The sequence below is a fragment of the Mycetomoellerius zeteki genome, unplaced genomic scaffold (assembly GCF_001594055.1).
Source record: "Mycetomoellerius zeteki isolate Tzet28-1 unplaced genomic scaffold, Tzet1.0 scaffold224, whole genome shotgun sequence".
Taxonomy (NCBI): Eukaryota; Metazoa; Arthropoda; class Insecta; order Hymenoptera; family Formicidae; genus Mycetomoellerius; species Mycetomoellerius zeteki.
Genome location: NW_017257199.1, coordinates 381439 through 404471, shown reverse-complemented (window position 1 = coordinate 404471; position 23033 = coordinate 381439). Strand labels below are relative to the sequence as shown.

Genomic DNA, 23033 nt, shown 5'->3' with positions numbered 1-23033 from the left:
ATCTGTTTGCTACTGGAATGTAATGTAATATTTAAAGCTAATAACGCATATACAGGCGAGTGTTTTCTTGAATCTGGAAGTCAGTATATTTTATTACGAAGTTACTCAAGTTTTCATAGACGGCGAGTTCTAAAGTCAGTCACATAGCATTTCGTTGCTATTACATAATTATAAAAAAAATATTAACAAAAATAGACAGTAGCTCTTTTTCTTGTCCTAACTTGATGAATGAATAATTTAAAAAATTGACACTTTACCAACCATAGCAATATCTTTTTAATTTAAAAAAAGAAAAAAGAAACTGTATAATACAACTTGTACATGACATTTCTACCTTCTGATGACTAAAAAAGCTTTTGACGACTAAAAATCAAAGAAGAACTTGAAAGAAAAAAAAAGAACAGGTTTATATTAATACAATTAGCTTTATCATGTGGATTTTCTTTGATTTTTATTTTGAAAAACTTAATAAAAATTTTGGTAGTTTTTTTTATTGTTTAGTATATTATTCTCCAATAATAATTTCCGAACAAAATAATCAGCGAAGTATTAAGTCGTTTACATAATACAATATTTATGCCAGTATGTTAAAAATACCAGGACGGTATTTCTAACAAATGGAGCATCGCTTATTGTAATTTGTCAAAATGCAAATGTCATAAGTATATTAAATAATTAAATTAAAAATGAAAAAGGAGAGACTCTTGGATGAATAGAAATGTCGATTGTCCAACTCGTCAAAATACATACGAGAACATGAATCCAGAACTTTTAATGTTCACATGTCCGTGCAATGTACAATGAACGCACACTATTTTCTCTCATCCCACTTATACACATATATCACTTCTAACGTAAAAGTATAGCATAAATGCGCGTCTAGGTTTTATAGACACAATATAAAAATTTATTATAAGGATCAGTATAAGATACGCATCACTTTTACGAGTAAACGAAGTTTACACAGCGTTCATATAGTCACTCATGATAATCATAAAGGTTATTCCGTCCACTAATAAACCATACGCATTTTAATTACACGTAATTGCGATAATGCGTATCATACGCTCTTCGTCTCTTCAACCATCAAATTAGAGTATTCGATTAATGTGTGTGTGTGTGTGTGTGTGTGTGTGTGTGTGTGAGAGCATATTTCACATACCATTTAAGTACAAGCCTCGTTTCTTTCCAATTAATTGGAATCTGGGACTTTGGAAATGCACAGCATAAACTCTGTGGCATATATGCTCCTCATGTATGATTCACCAATCAGGAACGGGTCTGTAAAATGTGTGTTTTTGGCAAATAAAATAATGATATAGATGAATAATGTATTGTGAAATTGTAATGTTGATTAAAAATTATCCAAGCAAACTACGTTACCTGCGATAAAATTTTATATCTATGATGTTTTCATTTAGAAAAATTCAACACCAACTTTCGCTTTCTCGTTCACCAACTGCGTCACTTTCATCGTCACTTGGATCTTCTCCATACATATCTGCCAATTTTCTAAATCTTGGTCCAAAATTAGATAGATAATTAAACTTGAGATCTCCATCGTCAGTGCCTGTCAATGACAAAAAAAACATAATGAGATTAATTAAGAAAGTAATGTAAAAATATAAGCCCACTTTGAGATATCTGAGATTTAAAAATACCAACAGGAAGCTAATGATGATAGATCGCCTTCTGAATTGCCTTCTCCCTCGTAAGCATAATGCCTTACATCATCGAATGGATTTGTATCAGGATCTTTATCACAACTTTCTTTCTTACCATCTAGGAAACCACAAATGTCTGGAACTTCATCGGTCCCTTTATAAAAAATTATCTTTTAGTTTTCGTACAATCCAGAACGCAAATAGCGCTTTAATAATATTTGCCATTATCATACCTCTATCTTGTAGGCCAATTGGAGCTATTTTCGAATCAATAGGTGGTGCATCGTAAATGGCTCTCAAGACATTTAAATCATAACCCGTGTCAACCTCACCGCCTCCTTCGTCCTCATAATTAATAATATTTTCTCTGATATCGTCCATATCTTTATACATATCATCCGTTTTTCTCCTATGCACAACTACCGCTACGAGCAATATTAACAATATTAATACGCAAACTAAAATAGCTACTATAAAGTTCGTATCAATTCCGAACGAGATTGCCTTTGCCATGCCATGATCGCAGCCAGGATCTGCGTTTCTGGACAACGATGGCATACCCAAGTTGTACGTCTAAAATAAAAGGATATAACTTAATCTCTCATCATAAGCTGCTATAACTATGTGTGTGTTTTTATTATATCTCTTTATTTTACTTACATTTCCATTGAATGTCATATTGCGTATACAACCGACAAATCCTTTGTTAGTCGGTTTATAATCCCATCCTAAATTTGATGCTAAATGCGCTAAATTAGTCAATGTACCACCTACTTGCATCGGACTGTTAACATTTAAAAATTCATTGGTGCCTTGCGGTGCAGTGAGACTCATGCAAGCCGATATGCCGCACTTATCAACTACCATCTCTATGGACTGGAAAAAAACAAGTACGTTAAAATAATTTGCATATCTAATTTAAACAAAACGATGCATATAACGAGAATTCTTACAGTCTTCTTCCAGTAAACGTCTATTCTGTGGCTCTTGCCGTCCGTTAATTTAATTTGTTTCTGATCTAGCCTTATAGTTCCCGTTCCATAATCAACATACAACACAGCGAAGCCTTGTTGAAGTTCGAGAGACATGAAATCCTGAATTCCAAGCTTCGGATTGTAAGTCATGGGACCAAAATAAAATACAAGACCATTGTCCACGTGTGGCGTTATCTCCAATCCTACAATAATCATACACATATCATGTGAATATAAACATGAAAAACGGAAATAGTGTAAACGAAAATGCATTATAGAAGTATCAAGTTAAGATCGATTAAATATCGATAAAAGATCACGGAGTAATTACAGAAGCAGTGAAATAGTAATGAAACATGTTACTATAGGTTCTAGTCGTGAGAGTGAAGGATTTCAAGTTCAAATCCCAGTTGATTTCGGTATTTTTATTTATCGTTTCGTCACTTATGGCACCTACCTAAATGTGAGTCGTCGCAAGCTTGACCAGGCGACGGCATTATAGCCCAGCCGTCTCCCTGAAAGCCAATACCCAACAGTTCACATCTCGGCCCTTCCAGACCAGGGGGACATTCGCATCGTTCTGCCAGAGTAGTACCACCGTTTAAACAGATAATAGGATCTGCTACGTGACAAGTGCACAGCGGATCTGCGACTGCCCTAACACCGACAAACGAGCTGGTGTTAGTATAAACGACATACGGAACAGTGCTAGCGTTCAAGTGATTGCGGCACGAATCGTTGCAATAAAACTTCTCGAATAGGCATTCATCAATGTTCATCAATAAAATATCCGCTTTCATCTCTCGTTCAATTTCTTTAGAATGTTGCGCTATAATTGTGTTCAACTTCTCGGAAGCGTAATATGGACTGCCATGTGCCGAAAATCGAATGTCCAGCAAGCTTTTATTGTTGTGATGAGGCGAATGAAGTACGGTGAACACGTCGACATTTTCGACCGATATATTTAGCATAATTGCCAATTTCTCTTGGAATATATCCTTTTTACTGACACCAGATTCGTCAAGTTCCACAAATTGCTCCGCTGTTATCCCATAAAATCGTACGGAACCAGATCTGTAAACAGCTTCTTCAGGAAGTTCCTTAACAGTAACGTTTACGTAAGCATTTACTTGATGCAATGGAATATCTTGACCTTCTTCGGTGACGATAAATTTCAATACGAAGGTGTCGTTTGTCGTACCTGACAATAAAGTAATCATGCCAGTACTGGTATCAAGATAGAAACCATCATGAGGAGAAGCCCACTTGAAAGATTTATCAGGTAAATCCCAATCATCCGGATCGTTAACATAAACGCGTCCGATTTCTGTGTCAGGAGCTTCTCCCTTGTAATTATAAACGAATATAGAACTTGAACCCTCGCGCATAGGATTGTCATTCTCATCGCCTATGATCACAGTAAGCGTCGAGGTACCCGTCATTGGCGGTGCACCACTGTCCGTAATCGCAATCGGAATGTTGTAACTCTTCCGCCTTTCTCGATCAAACATTACCCGCGAATATAAATTAATATCGCGTATGTCAAATTTAGATCTAATTTCATCGTCCGCAGTATCGTCGATTTTGAACTTGAATGGCGGACCATTATCATCGGCGTCGTAATCTCGTGCCTTCAACTCGGTTATCTTGCCGTGTGGTTTATTTTCACCCCAAATAACTGGTTGCATATCGAGAAATGGTGCGTTGTCATTTATATCTCTGAGAGTAATATTAACCGTCACTAACTCTCGAAGGGCTGATGGGCTATCATCTTCATCTCTCGCCTTTACAGTAACCTGTTAAAACCATCAAAAGGAACAATAAAAAATGAAATTAATTTTTTAAGATATTGATAAATATACTTGATAAATATACGACTAATAACTCACAGTCCACGTTGAATAACCATTCGGTGGGTCACGATCTAATGGCTTCTTCAGTTTCATACAGCCAAATTTGTCGATTCCTATCAAGGGTTGTTGCTCTTCCTTAGCGATAAAATAGACAATATGTTGATCAGCACTTCTGTCTTCGATATCAGGATCATAAGCCACCACAGTAGTGATGCAGCCTAAACAAACAGTAATAAAGTTTGTTTAAAAAATGATCAAACTTTGCAGGATATATATATATTATAAAAAAATATTGCATTAATACTTTACCGTCTACCAATTTTTCTTCGTCTATTGTAGGATTTTTGTCGAAATCTTCGAAAACTGGTGGATTATCATTAACGTTTTCGATAAAAATCTCGACTTGTGCCGTATCATTAAACAGACCGTCGAATGCTTTCACAGTTAGATTGTACTTGGTGAGTTTTTCATAATCGAGTGGCTTGTTCACGCGAATTTTCCCCGTTGTAGCTTCAATGTGAAAGCTGTCATCAGTGTTGCCTGATATAATGCTGTATGTAATAACACTTGCCGTATCGGAATCGATGACTTTGACTTCAGTTACAGGCTCGTAAATGTTGGCGTTTTCATAAATGGAATTATGGGTGTAGACTTTGCGGGTGAAGCGAGGTGGATTATCGTTCTTATCAGCTATTTCGATTTGGAACGTCTGCTGTCCCTTATTGTGTTCACCAGTTTTAAACAAAGCACTTGGAGAATTATCCGTCGCTATTACTTTCACATTGTAGATATCTTGTTGTTCTCTGTCGAATGTCATTAACGTTGTGATATTACCAGTTTGCGGGTCAATGGCAAAGAAATCCTTGAAGTTATCTAACTCGTAGGTGACCTTTGAAAATCGGGATATTGCGTTAAGTGTAAAACATAATGGAACGTTGACATACAGTTATAATAAAACGCATGCTTTCGTAGTACAAAATGTAATTTATACAGTTTTAATACCTGATTATTAGCGGAAGTTCCATCAGCATCAATGGCTCGCACTTGCATCACAAAAACTCCTGGTGGTTCGTTTTCTAAAACGCTTCCTCCTTTAATATCACGAAAGACTGGAATGTTGTCATTTACATCTAAAATTTCGATATCAACTACCGTTTCGGCAGCTAACTGATAATTGTTTTTTACTCTCACTATTAACGAGTACTGCGTGTTCTTCTCATAATCAAGTTGCAAACCCAACTTGATATCTGCTACATCTTTATTAGATTCTAATCTACAATTAGTACGAAATAAAATATGTAAAACAGGGTTGATTCGCAATTGTTAATACGTTACATTCCAAATTAAATGGAGTGAAAAAAAGTAGTAAGTGCAATTTGTATAGTACCTAAACGTATGCTCTTTATTAGTTTGTTCCGTTGTCCCAATCACCAGCTCAAAGGTTAGATACAAATTGTCTGAATTACTAGAATTATCGATGTTGGATACTGCTTGTAAACGGACAATACTAGCATCATAATCTCTAAAATCCTCCTTAAGTTGGATCGGTTCTGCTGGCCTCGGTACAAAAGATGGCGCCTTTTTATGTGATTCCACAACTTGTATGTAAAAAGAAGTGCTACTGCTCAGTGGCTTTTCGGTGCCAAGATCCGTGGCGCTAACTATCATACCGAATTTAGAACCTGGAATCCGCTGCAGAAATTCATAATGATTATAATGCAAGAACGTTTATACTATAATTTGTTAAATAAAAAAAAGGGGGAAACTCAAGCTAGTTGGAAAAAATAGGTCGATGCATCGCGTTATTTATCGGGACATATTTTTAGCATAATACATATGAGAAAAGGTAACAAATATTTCTTTCAACAGGTAAGTTTATTTTAAGCATTACTTGCGTGTAAAATATTTACTAAAAAAAAAAAAGAGTATACAAAGTTCGCCAATGAATATAAAAATTCGAACAACGTTTTAATAAAACGACGGAACGATCACCGCTTAAACTATCAAATATATGTTACAAGTTCTAGTTTTCAAATAATATTGTAAAACGGACGTTTGCATTACAAGCACTATCATTTATATAACATCGTTCCACCTTCACACTACTTACATCTATAGTTTTGTTGAGGAATATGATACCGGATTCGCGTTCGATCCAAAAGTATCCGACATCATCCGGTCTCTCAGCTGACAGACTATATCGGACGATAGAATTATTGCCATTGTCAATATCGGTGGCGGAAATTCGCATGACTTCACGACCCACTGGTAAATCTTGCGGCACAGATTCTGTGTAATTCTGTGTAACAAGCCAAATTAGCGAGAACCGACAATCGCACAATACGTATGCACGAATTCTAAAATGCACTTAATGTGAAGTATTCCAAGCAATAATATAATTTTTAGACCACGTGTGTGAGAGACACAACCGATAAATAAGAGCCCTATACGGTCGAAGCTAGATCTTAAAATGCTTTAAATAATTCAATTTTGAATTACTAAATATGATATATACGTACTTGACATATATACCATAATTGTCTAGCGAACTGTGTACCGAAATATTTGCGAACTAATTGTGATATATATGTCAAGTACATATATATCATATTTAGTAATTCAAGATTGAATTATTTGAAACATTTTAAGATCTAGCTTCGACCGTATAGGGCTCTTATTCCAAGCAATTTTCGTACGAATTGTGTTTACAATTATCATTCCTAAAAGACCACACGTTCATGCATGTTAATTTCTTCGTTTAATAATAATAAATAATATAATACATTAATTTACATATTATTCCTTTAATAATAATAAATGAACGGAGAATATAATTTCCATACTGTGCTGATGATCATTGTAATTAATTATAAATCAATAAAAAATCTTTGCATTGTGTGAAAGAAAAGATTGGCTGCTGCTAATTAAAAATGCTATGCCATATTCAACCAATCTTTTCTTTCAGTGTGCATCTGTCATAACAACGTAAATGTATATCTTGTACTCTTTTAAATTCTCATGGTCAAATTTAAAAATATTTTTCCAAGTGCATATAAAAAACATTCGATATATAAAATAAAAATTAAAACGACAATTTGTTTCATGAAATATGCAAACATACACATAAAAAGAAGCGAGAAAACAAAACTTGGAATACTTTTATTTTGTTCATTTACATATCGAGCAACATTCATATCACGTATTCAAAACGAACCTTCCACCTGTATCCACGAAAGACCTGGGATTGAAATGAAACAAAAAAATTTAAGCGATAGTTGTTAGTAGCGATAGTGGTTGTATGTTAGTTACAAAAAAATTCACGTGATATAAATGTACGGAAATCCACTATAATATCTCACGAGTTACTCATATATTTTCAAAATAACTCATCATTTCTCTAAATAAAAATGTCTTGCATTTCAAAATGGTTTACGAATATTTTAATGGCGTATGAATTATACATTTAAAACCATCTATTTTACTCCGGATTTATCCTTATTAATTAAAAGTTAGTTAAAAAAAAATTTTTTTTAAATCAATTCCTCTCATTTTTTTTTTAATAAGTCATTTTTATCAAAAATAAATCTCGTATAAAAAGAATTTATTTTTTATTTTTTATTTATTCATAAAAAAATCAGGTCTTTATCACAAACAATGCACTATTATCCCATAAATATCATAAAAAGAAAAGATTTTATGTGGTTCTGCTTCTCCATTTCTCTTCAGTAGAATCTGGCTAAGTCAATTACATACGTATAATTGCAACGTATGCATAATGTAAACGTTTATTCGTACCACATGCATTCAGATTCGTATTTGCAGACGGGAACTACAAGAGAGTTGGTAATGAGTTAGTAACTTAGATAATAAAGCAACGTACCGCTTTGTCAAATTCAGGGTAATTGTCATTCACGTCTTCGATAGTGACTTTGAATGTGCAATGGTCATCCAGCTGCGGCCTTCCATTGTCAGTCGCGAGTACCGTGAGATAAACTTCTTTTTCTCTGGCGGGTTCATCTCTGTCGAGTATCTGGGTCGTAGTGATGAAACCCGTTTTATTGTTGATTGCGAATTTTAACCTATCCTTAGGATCCTTAGCAAAACTGTACGTAATGGTACCTGAAAATACGAGACCAAATGACCGTTGGATAATTTAATTAATGATGGAAATTTGAATCTTTTTAATGAAAATTTTCAAATAATTTGATCATATGAAAACTGAATATTTAAGTAAAATATTATTCGAACTTTCCAAAGTCTTGGAAAAAAATCTCGAAAGTTTTGAATGTCTTGAAAAAAATTTCTATTCCATCGTGATTTGTTAACATGAAAAAGAAAAAATTGCGTATATCTGCTTTATCAGTTAATAATGTGGCGAGGTATTTCCATTCTTTTAACGCATATATTTCTCGTTCTTATACCGAAGGGGGTAGCATCTCGTGTAAAAATAATAAATTAAAAACGTATCAGTGACACGATTAAAAACAGACTCAAACACAGAGCGCGTGTCTTGCAATTGTTCCCCATTTATTTCGATTCGAGGTCGCAAAACTTTGAAAATCATAAACATAGAAATGGTTCGCATATAAATTTTATTTATTATGCGCATAATTTACCACGACGTTTTATGCATGATACATATGACATATATGCGATGATGTCGCGCTATTGTACAATACCTCCTTCCTCCGGTGGATCCCTATCTTCGGCGTGCACCTGGATCACCGTTGTGTTAGGCGGTTGTTCCTCCTTCACCACTGGCGCGTAACTTGCGCAATTGGAGAACACCGGCTTATGGTTGTGATTTTCATCGAGCTGAAAGCGCAAGAGAAACGGACAGCTATTAACGCGAGTGTTACTTAGCGTGGAGCATCCCCTCGAAAGATGTCCGGGGGATTAATCGGTAAACTTGGCGGGGCGCGATGCAGATGGGAAAGACTTTGGAGAACAAGGTACTCGATAAATCAAAGCGTTCCTCATAAACCGAGCGCCATTAATCATGGCGTATACTCTGGCGGTCTATTATGTCGCGTTTCCTCATAAAGATCCAATACAGCCTGAAGAAGGAGAGAAGGAAGATAGAAACACAAAGTGAAAGAGGGAGGAAAAGGAAAAAACGGAGCATCGTGCTTAGACGCTTCATAATAATCATTGTTCACATCGACGATCTAGGACTAGACATGTGGCAAGGCTAACATAAATCCTATGGCTTTGTACAACGTTACGCGATCTATTGCATTTCGGTAAGTCATATCCTCATAAATTATTGGTACCAACCGCTCTCGTGCATTGTGTTACCATTTCATCGCGATTAGGATCGATGATGTTTAACATACGTAATACACGATCGACATGGCGTTTAACTTTTAAACTGTAGAGGAAGAGGAAAAGAGAGAAAAAAGAGAAAGAAAGAATATGTATCGCGAATAATAACTAATAACGATATATAAAAAAATTATAAATCAAGAAATTAATTTTGCAGATAGTAATACATCTGGTGTCGAATTTTTCATCAATCCTGTGCCAAAACACGAGGGATGATACTCGTAATAATAAATGCTAAGTATCTCCGCTTTCCTTGGGCGCGTTCACATTACATTGTTATCTTCAATATAATTAAATGGTCGCGACATTAATATTCATTACTATTTTCTGTCCCACGGGGGATAACGATATTCCTAAGTAAACAACATTTGGTAAGAAACATAATCCATGTATGCTCTCACCGTGTTTGCTCGCACGGTGAAGCATGCCTTGGCATCTAGCAAACCCCTCAGACCGCTTAGAATTTCGCACAGCACTTTACCGACGTCATGCGTTACTCCCGATATAGCGCCGGTATTCGCTCTCGTATTTTCCAACCTCATTAACGATAAACAAGTTAGCCGCGTTTTAGCATATTAACCCCGTAATACTATATGTACGGCTGATTCCTGCAGACTTGTTCGAAAGAAAATTCCGTCAATTAAAATTCGTTGGGCATCTGCTGAGATCTTGAGAAAAAAATCCATGAGGATTCTGATTTTCTGGGCGTTTTCATCAAAATTCAGAGGCAAAATAAGTATCTTTAGACGCAAATTTAAAATAAACTTGAATAGTCGTATATCCCATCCTTATATATAGAATATACAAAAATAAAAAAGTTTTAAAAAGTTTTTTAAGTAAAAAATAAATATATTTCATATTTATAATTTTTTATAGTAATAGATAGTATAAAGTTTTTATCGATATAACTCACTTACCGTAAACATAATAAATAATACTTGATAAATTAAATTTTCGATAGGTGCGACATATGTAAGCCGAAGTTACCCTAACGATGAGTACGAGCAGCGAGATATACCCAACTGCTAATTTAATATTGAAAGCGAGAAAGCTTTCGTGTGATGCAAATTGCTCGTGATGTTTTTGCGCAACGTTTAATATTCGCAAAAGACCGAGTTTCACCGCGACTATCATCTCTGATTTGCAATGGATGAAGTGGAATTGAAGAGTAAGGTAAAAGCAATAAAATTTCGTAAAGAGGTTGAGTAATAAACCTTACTCTGTTAATGTAATACATATAAAAAATTACATATAATTATTATCTATCATATATCATGAAAAAGATCATTACAGTGACAGTAACTCCCGTTATTTTTTAAGTATTCTCGATTTTTTTCCTCGGGAAAAATTTAATTAAAAGTAAGTTAGCGAAATATCTTACATTAAAAATTGAAAGAGCGTGAAGCAGCAATTGAGTTGTAAACAAAATAAAGAGACACGTAATTTTATTTTAATTTAAGTGTAAGTAAATTTAAATAAATATGCAATGAAAAGATATTTTACGTATATGTATAAATTATTAAAATATCTGTTTCCATTTTAGCAATATAAAAATAATTAGAATTCCATTCTAATTATTTTTTACAATTGACAGTGTTTACGCAATATAAATAATATTTAATTAATTAAAAATCACATAAATCTTATTCGGCTTATTTTCTTCGCAGTTGCAATTGAATTTAATTATTAAAGTACTAAAGGTTTAAATAGTCCCCTCTGGAGTTAGGCTATATCTGAATTTATTTAGGTTATATCTGAATTGTAGGAAACTTCTCTGTATCTATATTCATGAGATTAGATCCCAAACAAGTTCAATTATGAGTTTGATGAATTTAGAATGAATTGTTTGATCAAACGTCTTTTTTCATTATGGAAAAGTTCGTTAAGTATGTCTTGATTCTGGCAGCAACACATAATACTATATTATATTAAATTATATTTGTATTTGATGGATTCGAAATATTTATTATCCGCGTAATTCGATTATTGAAAATCAATGATCGTTGAATTTTGTATTGACATAAAAAGACTCACAGTTTCATAGCTAATGATCAACATTTGATATAAGAAAAATCTAAATAAAGACCAATATCGATATTTCTATGCAAGTACTAATACTGAATAATGATATATATTTTGAATATTATTTCAGATAGAAATTCGCACCTATCGATATTATTATATATTGGCTTGAATATCTTTTAAAGTTTATACCCTCTTAAGAATGAATGAATTTTTATTTCATTTAATTACAAATCCAAGACTTTGTGAGAGTAATTAATCATCTGAGAGATACCATGAAAACATGATATTTTAAATTTACTGCCTCCCTCATGACTTTTTGCACGCTCCGTACATATCCAACGAGTGGCAGTGAATTCAGGATTGTCGACATTACGTAAAGACGACTGCAGACGTGCGCACGCGGTAAATACATATTTAAACTATTCGGCAGGTAGGTAATAAAGGAAGAAACAAATCCATTATCCAACTTATTGGAAAGGTAATGTATACGGGGATCTGATTGGATCATTCCTAGGATCTTGGATCGTAAAGAAACCGAGCTCGATGTCTAAGACAGAAGAAAAGGAGTGTAAATGGCGGTGGAAAGAAACGAAAAATAGAATCAAAAACGAATCGAGAAGCACTTACCGATAATTTACCCTCGCCCAGGTACTGCGATCTCTCGTCCAGGTGTCTCGAGTGCCTCAATCTCGTTGCAGACGCTGTAACATAAAGAAGAAACGGAGGATGATGATATCGCCCATTTAGGATATTGCATTCGATAAAGCGAGGAAAATCGATCAAAGACCTCGTTCAAATTTAAAAATAATGTGTAATATTATCATTCTTTTACGAAAGCAAGAATTTAACAATAAAACAAAACAAGAGCTTTTTTTATCCTAATATTCGTACCTACAACATATCGCGATACGACACAACGTCTTTCATAATTTATAAAGGAGAAGATAGTATTATGCCACTCCAATTACATTTTACACAATACCTTTGTTAACAATATTTAAATTTAAAATTTGATAATTATATTTGTAAAATAGTTATTGAATCAATTCTGGACTCAAGTTACGAAATATTTATTACTTAGGACGCTGTTAATAAAAATGTGGCGATATTGCATGACTCGAAGAAAAATATGGATGGTAATGTGGCCTTTCATAAAAATAGCCTTAAAAAATTAATTTTGTTTAAAAAACAGAATTTGATTACAAAATTAACAAAAAAGTAAAACATTTCAAAATGTATGCAAATAAATGTATATACATTTATACAACTTCTGCATATAAGCTGCTCAGTACTAAAAATCTCGGTGTACTAAAAATAGTATACGTAATACAAAGTATAGATTAACAGTAGAGCTACAGACGATTATCAAATACTTAATAAATTTTGATTTGAAAACTTCAAAAAAGAGACCATGAGTAATCAATATCCGCAATAATAGAGGGCATTAGCAAAATGCCATGCTATTGTTTAAATTTGCACAACTCAAAATATATATAGTCAAATAAAAAATATATATTGTTAAATAGCAAACAACACATTCAAAAATACATATATTCATGTGATAATTTAAGTTTAAGAAAAATGAAAAAGTAGGTGTAATTAAATGCTAAAATGTACCCCAGAAACGTTTCGAAATACTTAAAAGTAGAAAATGCGTTATAATAAGTGCTGGCTATTGATTAATGGTATATTAGCGTCATGATGTATAACGGCGAACTACTGAAGAAATAATTCCGTAAGTAATCGCTAGAATTTGCCACTTAATAGTGGAGATATTAAAAGAGGCCACAATATCTACACTGGCCATAATACCACCTTCTCCTCTATATAATAATCTACAAGGTTAGATAGTGCTGAGTTAAAAAGATAGAAGTTAAGTTAAAAAGTTTAAAAGTTAATTAATTTTAACTTAACTTAAAAAAAATTATATTTTAGACTCTTAACTTTTTAACTTAATTTAGTTGCATTTTATCGGCGACTATTAACTTTTAATTTGATTTTTTTGAAGTCAATGCTCAAACCGAGGGATATTTCACTCTCGAGTTACAGTGCGAGTTTTAGCGAGTCGGTGCGTTTAAAAAACGTTAAGTCAGCACGAAGTCAGCACGAATCAACAGCCTGGTTTACACCGTGCGCTTAGTCCGCGACCTATATGATAGATCTTTGTTCAACCTATAGGTTAAACAAGGACGCCCATTGTTTAGGTCGCGGACTAAGCGCACGGTGTAATGATCGTAGTTAACGAGCGCAAATAGCAAAAATAGTGCAAAGAATCAGTAGAAGTCAATGAAAATAAGGAGCGAATCATCGAGAGTCGAGCAACGATGATTGTTTGACTCGAGAGTGAAATGCCCCTCGCCTCAGACATAATGCGAGAGGATAATGAGTATAATTTAGTAATTTTATATTGTATAATCGTTACTTGTGAACAAAAATAACCAGATTCTTTAATAAATATGCTGTGAGAAAGGAAAAATATGAAAAATTATGTAAAATGGTCAAACTTTTTTATTTTTTTTTCTTTAGTTGTTCGTTCAGACCAAATTTAACTTTTAACTTTTCAATTACTTTTTTTGTTAAGTTAACTTTTAATTCAATTAATTTCATTATGGATTAACTTGTATTTTAATTAAGTTAAATTTTCAAGGCTATTAATTTTAACTTAACTTAGTTTTTAAAAAAAGTTAACTTACCCAACCCTGATAATCTATAATACATACTTAATGATACTGACAATACAAGTGAGATAATTATGATATATGTAAGCATATACACTATTATTTCTATGTAGATCTCATCGAATATAATACGCTTAATACTTCAGCAACGTCGATGAAAATAGCACGCGCTCTGATTAAAATTTATTCAATAATATATAGAAATATGAGTCAAACGTTGAATTTATGATATCTAAGATGAATATTGCTCTCTCTTGTTAAATAGCATAATCCTCTTAATAATTATTTTAGCTCGCATTTATTCGTCCTATTGTATCTATTTTACCCGTACATGAATTTTCTCGGCAGTGCTCGTTTTACATTTTATACGTAATAATTTAAAATATCAAGCGTTTCCTCGATATTTTTGCGAGATTTCCCATTCAGAAGAATTCTCGCGTGCGTATATAACGGAAACAAAATAGTAGGGAAAATTTGTAACTCGCGATGGAACAATCTTAATTTAAAATTTTCAAATGCCGAATGCTAACTGAATTAGAAATTATATATATCTCGAGGCAGATCCTAGTTGCAGAGATCTTTATGCATCATTCACAACAATGTCTACTCCACCAACATCGAAGAGTGAGGAATGCAACTTGAAACGCTACCTCAGAACTATTCATAAGTTGCGCAAAGTAGGCATTGCTAATGCGGCATTACTAATGTAGCATTAGCTGAGTCTTTAAGTTAATGTACAAAGAGACGAAGCAAAAGGCGCGTAGAAAGTACAGTTCCAAGTATGCAAAATTATTCGCAAAGACTGCTGTTGTTAATAACTGTCGCAAATTGAGAAAAAGATACTCGTTTGTAATTTTAAACAAGATTGTTATTGATGTAATAACGTACAATAATCCGATTTTACTAAAAAAGAAAAAAAAATATTGCGCGAGTGCGCAAAAGAACAAGAAAAAGAAGCGATATAAAATGCTTTCGTTTCATTGAACACTCGCTGTCGGTATTTTTGAGTACCGAAAATAATCCCTGTCACTCTTTTGTTAATGCTTTCCAACCGCAATACGTGCTAGCGATGAAGCGCTGTCATTCCTACAGCTTGCGTGGCTCAACCACAATGCGGTTTAAACTGTCCCGAATTTTAAGTAAATTTTGTCCGCCGTAAAAGCGATATCATCGGAATTGCATAAAATTCAACCGGGCTTGCAAACGTTCACAGTTCACACCCGGAAGCCGGCACTGCGGAATGTAGTGAAACAACAAAGTATGATAACAGAACAGGTGGAAGCTAAGCCAGACATCTTAGGCCATAATCGCTTGCATGAATTTTTCTGATATTGTATTTGAGTTTCTTTTTTGCCTTCGTGCTTTTTTTATCATTTCGTAAAGGTTGATTGGTGGAAGTGGCGTTTAACAATCTAATTGATTTGACATTAATGATTATCACCATAGCAGCGAGATTAATTATCTTTCTCTGGGAAACCTGATTAACGATTGTCGCTCAACCTGTTTAAGTACAACGTACAACAAGCGTAATTATGCACATATAACTCGTTGATTGAGGAATCTCCTGTGAAACTCTCGATAATTGAATTGGGATTCGATCTTTCTTCCTCCCCTGCCGTTCTATCTCTATATCAAAATCATTCAGAACAATTGTCGATGTCACTCCAATTTATTATCACTCGTATTCAATCGAGCATACACTCCACTCGTAACCACGAACCGATCCATCCTCTACTCCTCTCCAACTAACACTTGGTCCAAATTAACACTTGGTCCATTATCTTGTTCCGCTCCAGTTGAGAGCAACATCTGTATAGTATGAGGAAGCTATTTGTATTTCTGCATTAGTTGCCACGTTAAGCACCATCGTTTAGCTAGTTCGTCGTTTCGCGCTGGCGTTCGTTTCCTTTAGATATTTTCAAGAGAAGAAAGCATCTCTTAGCCCAGTTCTTTCGCGCCGGAGATCCATTAAGTACTTCCCCCGATATTGCATTCGCCCGCGAAGTTCCCACATATTAGCGGGAAATTTCTCTATCCAGTTTCCCATACTTCCGTTGTTTTTACATTATATTTTATCACGCTTCTCAATAAGGATCGAGGTTAGCAGTAGTTCGACTATATATGTCGCAAAACGAAATTATGAAAAATGCCGCCGATGCAATACCGCGATTATTTGCTCCATCGAGAGGATTAATCCAGCGCAACTACTTACGATAAAACAACTCGGATGCCGGAAATAGATGCAGATAAATGGAACGATATGCATACATAAAACGCTAGTATATTTACTTTTTATGAGGCCGTACACTTTAACGTTACGCTCAAATGTCAGAGATATTACAGTAGCAATGTTTAGCAAAGATTGCCATTATTCATTACGTTGTCAACAATTTAACGGTGACTATCAGGTCAGTCTTCTATCGGGACTGTACATCAACTTTAATTTTTTTATCTACAGTTTGGAATATATGATATTTAAATACAGAAAGAGAGATAGCATATTCTGCTGCTTCTTAATATTTTACGTGCCTTGAATATTTGATAAGTTTATCTAATATCGTAAGTTACAAATCTTCCATATTACTATATAATTGTATTTTCTCAAAAAGATTAGGTATCTATATGTATACTGAATGAACGGAAATGTACAGGATTAAAAAATATTCGCATCAAATTCAACTAAACACTAGAGTTAACAAGCTAAAGCTAAACAGCTGAGCTAACAAAAGAAAAGCGACACGTGGATTCATTTGCGAGAAAAGATTTTCGCGGGAAGAGAATAACACACGCGCACACACACGCACACACACATCATACTCGCATCGTTAGGAGAAATTTATATCAGTCATACTATAGTATTCCATTTTGTGCCCGAAGAGACTCAATAACATTTATGTCACAAACTAAAAACCAGGTACGTTCTAGTGGATTATGGACGGAGCTCGCCGTTTTCTGTATCAAAACCATTTATCGAAACTATCGACGAGTGAGATTTATTGAATTTAACCACACTGCTTTCTTCCCTGTCCTGTTTTTTTTCAAGAGGTAGTAATGTACAACTCTCTCTAATCTACAGCGTAAAATCTCGATTCGTACCTGCATGGCGTCTGATATATACAATATATATATATATATATACTATATATGTGTATATATATATAATACTATCCAATCTCGTCAACTTATGAATTTTTCTTTCTATTTACTCATATTTACTTTTTTTTATGTCAAGTAAATGAAAAGATCATCGCTCGTATTTTAATAATCGCTCTTTGACAACGGATGATCGATCGTGCTCTGCGTCGCATCAGCTGAAAATTATGAGAACATCATCTACAGTTTATTTAGTGCTCGCGAATCTGCGAAACTTGGTACAGCCGCCGCGCCGCACCGGAGAACTCGTTATGATTAATCTACTAGAAAGATGGTTAACAAATTCCTCAAAGGTGTATTTGCTCGGTATATTTGTAGAAATCACCGCAGTATCCGTGCAATTCATCGTAATAATTCTCATTTCATCTCAAATCGCCTTCTGCAAATGGGATAATAACTCGGTCGAGCTACGGGCAGTGCGAATAGTTAAACGATACGTTTAAATTGGTAAAACTGTAGCTGGCACCGTTTTAATCGGCGCTTATCGCCGGCACACTCCGCAGTATTTTTTCATGAGACACTCGCACCAACAACGATATTCGATGTGGGGGGGGGGGGATTACAGAAATTATACTATTAATCCTCATTTTACTAAGTGCATACTGGAGCCGGTCGGCCGGCAATGTGTATTTGCGCCGCTTAAGTAGCCTGCAGCGCCGCTTGTTCCGTTAATACCCAAATCGCGTTACGGCGAAAAGTCGCCTAAATGTAATATATGAACGTAATATAATTTTACAATTTTACATATCCGCGTGGCGCGCACATTTATCTCCGCGAGAACACTCCGCGATAAAATGCGCTATTAACTTATCTAATTGGGTTAAAACATTTTTCGAATTTATCGCCTTTTCTTTATACTTATTGTACGAAAGCCTGTCGCACTGCATAATTCTGCCAATTCCGCTCCGTATATAGAGTACACCATCGAAGAATCACGGACGGGGGGACAAAGAAAGAAATTTATGAAAATGCGGACATTTTCGTGAGCGTGGATTGGCTGATCGCGGCGGCGCGAAGCGGCGCGGGCGTCGGCGGCGCGACCCCGCGAGATGCCATTTCCGGTATTATCGTCGGCGCAACGTTATCAGCAACGTCATCGGAAAAGCGTCAACTGTAAAAGGAATCGCATCGAGGCCCGGGAGCCGTTTCACATTTTTCATATTTCGCCCGGGTGTCGCGTGGCACGATATTTCCTGAAGCGACCGATATGTATCTCTGGAACAATCACCAAGGACGCAAAAAGCGAAATTTATCTCGATATCAGCATCAAATGCTCATTACGAAACGAAGCCAATTATATTCTCATTTTTCTCCAGCGTAATTGCGCACCGTTTGTTGTGGACGCGAGAATCCGACGTCTCTGATGAATTTTATAAAAAATAGTAAAAATTACTCCGCCGCGTGAAGCGCGACTGCACCGCGAAAAAAAGAGTTCCCGTGTCACATTACAACGCCTATTATAACAGTCGAAGCACAGAGTCTTGCATAAAGAATAACGCATAATGCATAAGAAAATGAACCAACCGAAATCCTTCATTTCCTTCCTTTCCATAAAATAAAAAACTCTGGTTGATTGTCTTATACCTTATGCGTTAGGCAAGAATTTGTGCTTCTATCCTATACCCTGAAATTCCTGTGTTATCAATCTAAGCTACCTATAAACTGTTTGCCATGCAGTAGAACCACGTAATTATCGAATGTACAAGGATTACAATTGTTAAAAATAGCCAGATTCGAAAAAATATTGAAAAATACTATCCTTTATTTCTAGAAAGTGTACTGACGAGGTTATTGTTAAAGTTAAATACACGTCGAGAACTGAACAATGTAAGAGGAACGGGACAGAAGGCGATAAGCCGCGAGAACGAGCTTGCTAATTATACTCTCGGTCAGCGATTGCTCTTCCGCGTTGAGTAATTTCTAAAAAGCACTGCTAACGCATGCGCGACGCAAGATGGATACGCCCGGTTCGATTGGCTTTAATTAAAGCGTTAAAAGAAAGGGGAGAATATGCACTGACGTGCGCGATGCCGAGAAATAAATTAACCGCGCACGTGCCATCGCGAGACGTCACACAGCGATTTTCGAGCGAAAGATGACTAATAGTTCTGTGAGATGTATGTCGAGGCATGGCCGTGAGGTAAGCTGGCCTCGAGCACGCGATGATAACCCGAAAGGCAAAACGTGTTTATACATTTAGTTTAGTTTAAGGATTATGCAAATTATGGATTACGCATTTCTACGAGCGAGCACGTCGCGCGAATGTTTGACATATTGCGTTCCAAGCGCGTGACCCAATTCGCATATCCTCGAGGGATGCCTAATCTATATACGAGTACCTTTTCCCCTGAAGAGCCCAGAAAGAAGGCTCGCATAATTGCGTCTGTGCAACATAATATCCCCGACACTGTCATTGCTTATCACGAAGAGTGAGGAGTTGATTTGTTGAAAGATCGCCGAGGATGGGCGCGGCGCACATCTACTATCTACGTCGTTCTGCGGAATTTATTTAACATGAGAATTATGAATAATTAGGTCGTCGCATGCATATACCTAACGTGACCAGCAATAAATAACGACGCAGTAACACACGTACGAAATTTTACACCCAGAGAAAGATTTCTTCGATTTAAAAAAATGTTGCTTTGCTACGGTTAAAGAAAAAATTTCTTTGATTTGAACGTCATCTCTCTTTGATTTAAACATTATTTTTTTAAATCGAATAAAAATTATTTGATCTAAAGAAATTACTAATGTTCAGATCAAAGAAATTTTTTCTTTAACCGTATAGCAAAGAAACATTTCTTTGAATAGAAGAAACCTTTCCTCGGTGTACGCACGCACTCTTCTCGATTTGCTCAATCGCGATGCACGATTGGTGTAAAAAAAAAAATAGTATAAGTTGGTTTACGGTAAAAATCTGGAGACACGGTAGTGTCTCGGCGCTAAGCCAAGCGCAGCGACACTGCCGTGCCTCCTTTACGCGAACCGACGTAATATGTACTGACCGTATTGCTCGGAGAATGTCAGCACTTATCAGAGTTGATTGCCTGATTAAAGAAAATTATACATATCCCTTTAAACCCTGTGTATATTGCAATGTACATCGAAGATATTATCCGTTCAAATTATTTAGTTCTATCACTATTATCTGAAACTAGATGTACAAAATAATATACATAGGTACATGTTGGAAAAGTACCTAGAATTTAAAAAAAAATTAATTTTTTAATGTGAATTATTTATTAAAGTGCTCTTAAATTAAATTAAAAAAAAAATTTTTTAATGGTTCCATTAAAATCAGGTCTGAAGAGGTTAAATTGGGCAGAGAGATTCGTGAAAAAAGATCAGCGAAGTTTCATAAAAAGCTTTTGTTGCTTTGTTTACGTTGGATTGTCTTAATGTTGTAAAAATAAAACCATTAAAAATAAGAAAGACATATTAATAAAAATATATATATGCACTGAAAAAAAAGATTGACTGCTGCAGCAAATTAGTAAAATATGGCATAGCATTTTTAATTGGTTGCAGCAGCCAATTTTTGGTTGTGTTAGCCTATCGAAATTCTATACTGACATTGCACCGGATAGGCTAATGCAACAAAAAATTGGCTGCTACAACCAAAAGTTGGCTGCTGCAGCCAATTAAAAATGCTATGCCATATTTTACCATCTAATTTGCTGCAGCAGCCAATCTTTTTTTTCAGTGTGCCTATACAAATATTGAAGAGATAAAAACATTAATGTACTTATATATCATATAATTTATTTCACAAGATTCTCAATACATGATACCAATCCTAATTCATCTTCGCTCTTTAATCCTCAGCTTCAATCGCGAATATCGTTGTGTATTTGACGGATGATTACAGCGGATGTTTACAGCGGATGTTAATCGCGCGAAAGGAGTAACCCAAGCAAAACAACAAGTCATTATATTAAAATGATGTCAAAATGATTCCAAAATACCATTTATGATTCATTTTAACGCCATTTTAACGTCATTTTGACATTACCGTGACTTGTTTTGCTTGAAAACGTCCATACAAGTGACAAAATATCGCAAAAGAACGGGAGGACACCAGAATATTCCTGACTGCGGGCAAACGTGCCGCCTCGTGAGTGCATTATGCGACGTAAGTGCATTCCGTATCGATAATCGAAGGCTAAACCAGGTCTCGCGCACTAATTACACGCGAGAGAGAGAGAGAGAGAGAGAGAGAGAGAGAGAGAGAGAGAGAGAGAGACGCAGTGATCTAATGCGCGCGAAAAGGAAAGAAATCGCAACGGTACTTCTCCACCTTTCCTCTTCTACCCTCCACAACTCAACGTCGCACGTCGGTGCAGACCACTGTCTCTCCAATGTCCTCTCGCCCACATTCGTTTGTTTGTTCACGTGCTCGTTCAGCTCTCCTGTATGTACATGTTATGGATTACTGTATATACGCCGCACCTAATTCAATTAAAGCAACTTGTAACTATTTTGCCTCGCAGCCTCATAAGGCACCTCTCGCGTTCTCGCTCGCGTTACACGCTAATATCATGTACATCGGCCATGTAATATCGAGGTCAATCCTTAGCTACTTAATCAATCCTTGATGCTCCATCATCCTTTCAAGAGCCTTGGATTTTTCCTACTGCAAGGTTACGCATTCATTCTCTCTCTCTCTCTCTCTCTCTCTCTCTCTCTCTCGCTCTCTCGCTATTCTATTGTACAAAATATCTAGTAGAACCTCCGATAACAGGTCACCTAATTCAGGAGTTATTATCGAATTGGATAAGCAATATCAGTTTTCAATGTTACATAAATCCTCGATAACTATAAATTCATGATACGATAGAATATTTATCCTGTATATCATGCGATATTTAAAGACGATGTATCCAAATATGCAATGAATTGGATTATCTTAAATTACTTCAGGACAGCGTTTAAAAACATCATCCGGGTACACTCAGGTATCATTTTATTCTTGTTGTTTACCGAATGTTACAATAAAAGGATAAAATGATATCTGGATGTAGCTGAAATTTCTGAACGTAATCCAGATATTTCCAATGATTTTTAATTTTTTCAAAAAAAATTTTAGACGTAAGTATAATATTTAAGAAAAGTATGAATTTATACACCATATAATAAAAAACACATGTGATCAAAAATTTGTCATATTTCCTCTTTATAAAACTTTTATTTGAAACATTTTTTTCTAAAATAAGACATAACTAAAAAATGTTTGGATACATTAATCAAGTTTTAATTAAATGGACTTGCAATTATAAAAGCCGTTTTTCTCGAAAACAAAGATTCGCACGATAACAATTTATTCCGCCACTTCGATTTGCTTCGCAGAATCACATAGTC

The 23033-nt window shown here is 35.2% G+C and overlaps 1 protein-coding gene across 2 annotated transcripts in view; it reads right to left on the bottom strand.

Moving 5' to 3' along the window:
- Nucleotides 1-491: 491 nt before the first annotated feature.
- Nucleotides 492-23033, bottom strand: part of LOC108723177 (DE-cadherin) — a 147834-nt gene continuing 125292 nt past the window's right edge. Inside the window, exons 2-16 of one of the 2 annotated variants that reach the window (XM_018448720.1) lie at nt 12469-12542; nt 9171-9306; nt 8372-8610; nt 6602-6790; nt 5879-6183; nt 5494-5764; nt 4801-5380; nt 4528-4709; nt 3096-4434; nt 2618-2841; nt 2325-2540; nt 1898-2237; nt 1666-1818; nt 1439-1570; nt 492-1281 (exon numbers count right to left, since the gene is read on the bottom strand). In XM_018448720.1, the coding sequence (XP_018304222.1) occupies nt 1193-1281; nt 1439-1570; nt 1666-1818; nt 1898-2237; nt 2325-2540; nt 2618-2841; nt 3096-4434; nt 4528-4709; nt 4801-5380; nt 5494-5764; nt 5879-6183; nt 6602-6790; nt 8372-8610; nt 9171-9306; nt 12469-12542 (4469 nt within the window). In that variant the 3' untranslated portion in view covers nt 492-1192. Of the gene's footprint in view, nt 1282-1383; nt 1571-1665; nt 1819-1897; nt 2238-2324; nt 2541-2617; nt 2842-3095; nt 4435-4527; nt 4710-4800; nt 5381-5493; nt 5765-5878; nt 6184-6601; nt 6791-8371; nt 8611-9170; nt 9307-12468; nt 12543-23033 lie in introns of both variants that reach the window. The other variant, XM_018448721.1, reaches the window with a different exon arrangement.